A 4760-nucleotide genomic window follows, 5' to 3' on the forward strand; every position below is an offset into this window, starting at 1 on the left:
GCATAATTTTTATGATATTAAAGAGTATTAACATAATTACCAAATGATATATTTTATATATTTATAAAAATTTTTTATAATTTGAAAATATATCTTATTATAAAAAAAAGATACCAAGAAAGCAATAATTTAATTTTCCAATTAGAAATTACATTTATACAATTTATATTTTTGTTTTGATTTCTCAAAGAATTCATATGATTTATTCATATATTTTTTTAAATTAAGAATTAAAATCAAATAAAATACTTACATGAATGTAAATTATTTATAATTTGTAAAAAATACAAATACGAACTGGTCCCATTGATATGTTATTTCAAATTATTTTATATTGTCTATTTAGGCAATATTATATTCCAATAGGCACAAAAAGTATATCAGTATGTATATATATATATATCTTGAGGAAGACAAAATTTGATAAATATTTGTTCTTCTGTTTTAAAAATATTATTCGTTATTTTTTTTGTATTTTTCATTGATGAATTAATATTTTAAAGTTGCGTTGTAATTACAGTCTTCCTCGTAATTACAGTATGTTTAATTGGAGTTTGATCTGTTGTCGTTGTTTGTGGATCGGCTACTAACCAAGGACTTATATCAGAAACTGCTAAATTATCATCCTGAAACAAAAAAAATATCATTTATCTACTTTAAATTTTTTATGCATAAAATTTTAATTAAAAATTAAAAATATCATAAAAACATTTAAAAAAAACAAGCACATATTTGCATACAATTTGCTTAAGCTAAAGCATTTTTAAATGAAACAAACCAAAAACTGTTACAGTTACTAATTATCAAGCATTTAAGATTGAGTCACACCTTATGAGTAAGAGTCGTAGTAGTAGTTTGTATCTCTTCAGTTTTCACGACTCTCGCTCCATTTTTTTCTATTTCCGCTTCAGCTTTCTTTTCAACCATAGGTTGTATTTCTTTAAAAGGATTAAGCAAGCCCAAAAATGGATTTGAATCAATAAACGGGTTTGTATTTGTTTTTTTTTCTTCTTCTGTTTTTATATCTTCTTCTGTGTTTTCAGAGATATTAGTAATTTCGTTGTTATTATCGCTAGTAAATGGATTGAATGGATTTTGAGATTGATTTGAAATTTTAGGATTCAGTTGTGTTGTTTTTTGTTCAATTTGTCCCCAGCTATCTAAAGAAAAGTGTGTTACAGTCACATTGTCGTCAGCAGATGGATTTATCATTGTAGTTCCGCTTACTGAAAGTGTCAGTTTATCTCCTCCCTATATAAGAAATAACGCGAAAAAGCAAACAATCATATCTAAGCTTAAAAGCAATAAAACAAAAGTAATAAAAAAATTATTTATGTAATAATACAAAATATATCTAAAAACGCAACATGAAAATAAAAATATAAGTAAAAATATTTCGTATGTACGAATTTTTCAGATTTTATCTATTTTAAATATTTGTCAATGACATTTACATTTTATTACTACATAATCCTAATTTAAATCGCAAATACAATCTTTTAATTTCAATAATTTATTTGTTTAAAAAATGTTTATAATGCAAAATAATTTAATTAATGAATAGCATTCTAAAAATTGAAAAGGACTTTCAACTTTCTACTATAATAAATATATTTGAAATTTATTACTTATATATTTTATACATTAATGATATTATAAAAGTTTAATTTTCTTACCACCGATACGATTGTTGCTGCATCAGAATGCTGATTGTTTTTATTAATAACTGTAGGTGTATCCATGGACGTAATTGAAACTAAATTTGAATTTTTCCCTTGTTCTAAAGACTTTGCTTTTAATATATTGCATTTTAATGATTCTGGAGGAATAGGTGTACGTGGAGGCAATGAAGAAGTACCACTAACTTGATTATTTGGTACTAATGATGTTTGATTACTTATATTTTCAATAATTAAACTCGTTTTCACTGGTTCTGATTCTTTTTCTGTATTAGAAATTGTTTGATTTCTAGGTTCTAAAGGTTGTTGATCTTTGGCCAGAGATTTCAATAAAGAATCTACTAAAGGCGAAGGTGTAGGATGTACGCTAGAATCTGAAGACTTTGTACTACATTGACTTGATTGACGTTGCAAAGATTCTTCTTCGTCTAAAAAAGAAATAAAAAAGAAAAATTTATTTGGAAAAAATTTCTATTTATATAATTATTCTGAATTTTTAATTATTCAATTTTTATTTGAATATTCGTTAACAGAATTAAAATATCTTTATGCATACTAGTAATCACTGGAGCTGATTGTGGTTGCTCCACTTGTTGACGCTGACGTTCTCTTAAAACATGACTTTGACGGCGTGCGTATCTTTGACTTGGTCGTCTTTCAAACTGTACTGTTCTACGTGCTCGATTCAGTTGAGTAGTTTGAAATTCTGTCTTACCACTATAACGAAAACGCGAACCCATACGAAAGAAGTTTTGACGTCCACTAGCACCTTTAACAGGTGCACGTAATCGAAAGAAAGCATGATGTTCTACAGCACATTTCCATAAATGTTTACAAGCCTTTTCATTAACAAGCCTAAACACAAATGTATGTTCTTGTTCTCCTCTTCCTTCATCATCTTCTTCTACTACAACTAATGTTAATTTCTTTTTTTTAAAATCTAATCGACCAATTTTTGGCCAAAAAAATAATCCTATTTTTTGTGTTCCTTCAAAAACTAGAATTCCGGTCGGCGTTAAACCCAAAGAATATTCACATGCATCTTTACCAAGAACAGTATGCATATCTACACCATACATATCTAACCATTTTGCTTTACTGAGATAAGCTGATTCAGCCTGTGCTGGACTAAGACCAGAACATTTAGTATATTCTTCTAATATTTCAAGTTCCATTTGCTCTGTTTGACCTGGTACAAATCTAAATTCTGATACTGTAGCTGCACTATGTATGGCAGGATCATAATCACCAAGTTCAGCTAAAAATATATACCAATTTTAAAAAATATTAAAATATAAATTTTTTTTTAACTTACTCATTTTTTTCTTTTCTATTTTTTTTTTTTTAATACATACATTGAAGAGCTAAAGCAGCCAACTGTACAGCAACTTGATGAGGACAATGAAGTTTTCCTTCCAAGACATCTTGTTTAAGTTGTAAGAAGAACTGATATCTTGTTAGTTCTTCTCTTAAAGTATTAGGTTCTGATGAATAAAACTTTACTTTAAGCCGTAAAGTATATGGTGGTCCAACTAAATAAAATATTGCTTATTAATATTAAAAAAACAAATATAAAAGGTTTTAATAAAAAATTTTAAAAATGATATATTTGTCAATAAATAAAAAAGAAAAACTATATAAGTATGCAAAAAACATACTTTTTACTTGTTTTTTTATTGGTTTTGTAGGATCTAGCCAATGTTGAACATTATTACTATCTGTATATTGTAATCCAAAATAATCTTTTTCTATTAAATCTAAGCTGTAAAATACTTGTTCATATAAATCACTAGCCAATGCTTTTTTCTGTAACACAAAAATGTTTATAAAAATATCAAAATTTATAGAAAAAATCTATATATAAAAAATATATATCTATATATAAAAAAGTTAGAAAAATATTATTTTCCTTTTTTTATTTATATTAATTATATATATTATAACGATAAGAAATTAATAGTATTAATTCTATTATGATAACATTTTCCAAAAATTTATTTTTTAGAAATATAAACGATAAAAATCTATTATTTTATAATAAATTATTTTCACTTACTGATAATTCTATAGGCAAATCTGTGCCATCAAGTAAAACAACTCTACATTGAACAACATTTTTATTACTTAGCAATCGTTGATTTTTAATTTGGGAAGACGTAGTCTGTCCACTAACACTACGAGCCCTGCGTCGCGATAGAAATCTTAACATTTTATTTGACATAAGTCAGAATAAATTTGCTGGTAAGCAATAATGATATATTGACCCAAAATGCTACATTCCTTGTTTTACATAGATATATGCTTTTTCATAATACGTTGCGTCGGTTAATACGCCCACTTGTACACGAAACACAAGTATGATATATCAAAACGATCAGAAAAAAAATGATAGTTAAATGCACATATTAAAAATAATATTACAAAAAAAATTTTAAGTTACATTTATATTTGTTGACTAGATATAATAATTCGCGCGTAATCGCGAAATTCAAAGAATCCGGAGAAGATACACATCTCTCGGTTACAGTAAAGCTACAGATATTTTTTTATCGCTAATCAGATGGCGCTAGTCTCAATTTTGAGAATATTCAAACCATAGACAAGATATAAAATAGATCTACTATCTTAGAAAATTTTGTGTTTAATATTTTGAAATATACAAATACTGAAAAAAATCATAAATCATACATAAAATACAAAAAATTATAAAAAGATAAAAATATATTGTTAAAATATTTAGAATTTAGAAAATTATTAAAGTGAAAATTTATAAATTGAATTAATAATTATAATATCCTCTATCATAGAAAAATGTTCCTAAAATAATTAACTAACCTAAATAATTAACTAACCTAAATAATACTGATAAATTATCAGTATTAAAATTTTTTATAAAAGTTTAATAAATGTGTAAAATTATAATATTAGAAATTAGAAATTGTTATAACACATCGAGTTATAAAATTAATGAAATATATTAATACAATATTAAAAATTATGATATTAAAATTTTTCATATTTTAAAATATTCATTTAAAATATGACTATTATTAGCCATCTTTTATAAATTAGTTCTGGTTT

At 25.0% G+C, this 4760-nt stretch overlaps 1 protein-coding gene across 3 annotated transcripts; it reads right to left on the reverse strand.

The window, feature by feature from the left end:
- Nucleotides 1-384: 384 nt before the first annotated feature.
- On the reverse strand, nt 385-4238 carry LOC102678546 (band 4.1-like protein 5). Of its 3 annotated transcripts, XM_006619763.2 has the most exons (8): nt 4120-4238; nt 3736-4016; nt 3338-3485; nt 3035-3211; nt 2236-2937; nt 1677-2107; nt 829-1251; nt 385-626 (listed from the first exon to the last, which is right to left on the reverse strand). In XM_006619763.2, the coding sequence occupies exons 2-8, from the start codon at nt 3898-3900 to the stop codon at nt 498-500; spliced, it is 2175 nt and encodes a 724-aa protein (XP_006619826.1). In that variant the 5' UTR covers nt 3901-4016; nt 4120-4238; the 3' UTR covers nt 385-497. The 3 variants fall into 3 exon arrangements, with proteins under 3 accessions (XP_006619826.1, XP_006619825.1, XP_031368300.1); XM_006619762.2 differs by having other exon boundaries at nt 3736-4233; XM_031512440.1 differs by lacking the exon at nt 829-1251 and having other exon boundaries at nt 408-626; nt 3736-4235.
- Nucleotides 4239-4760: the final 522 nt, after the last annotated feature.

Source organism: Apis dorsata, unplaced genomic scaffold (genome assembly GCF_000469605.1).
Source record: "Apis dorsata unplaced genomic scaffold, Apis dorsata 1.3 scaffold_435, whole genome shotgun sequence".
NCBI classification, from domain to species: Eukaryota; Metazoa; Arthropoda; class Insecta; order Hymenoptera; family Apidae; genus Apis; species Apis dorsata.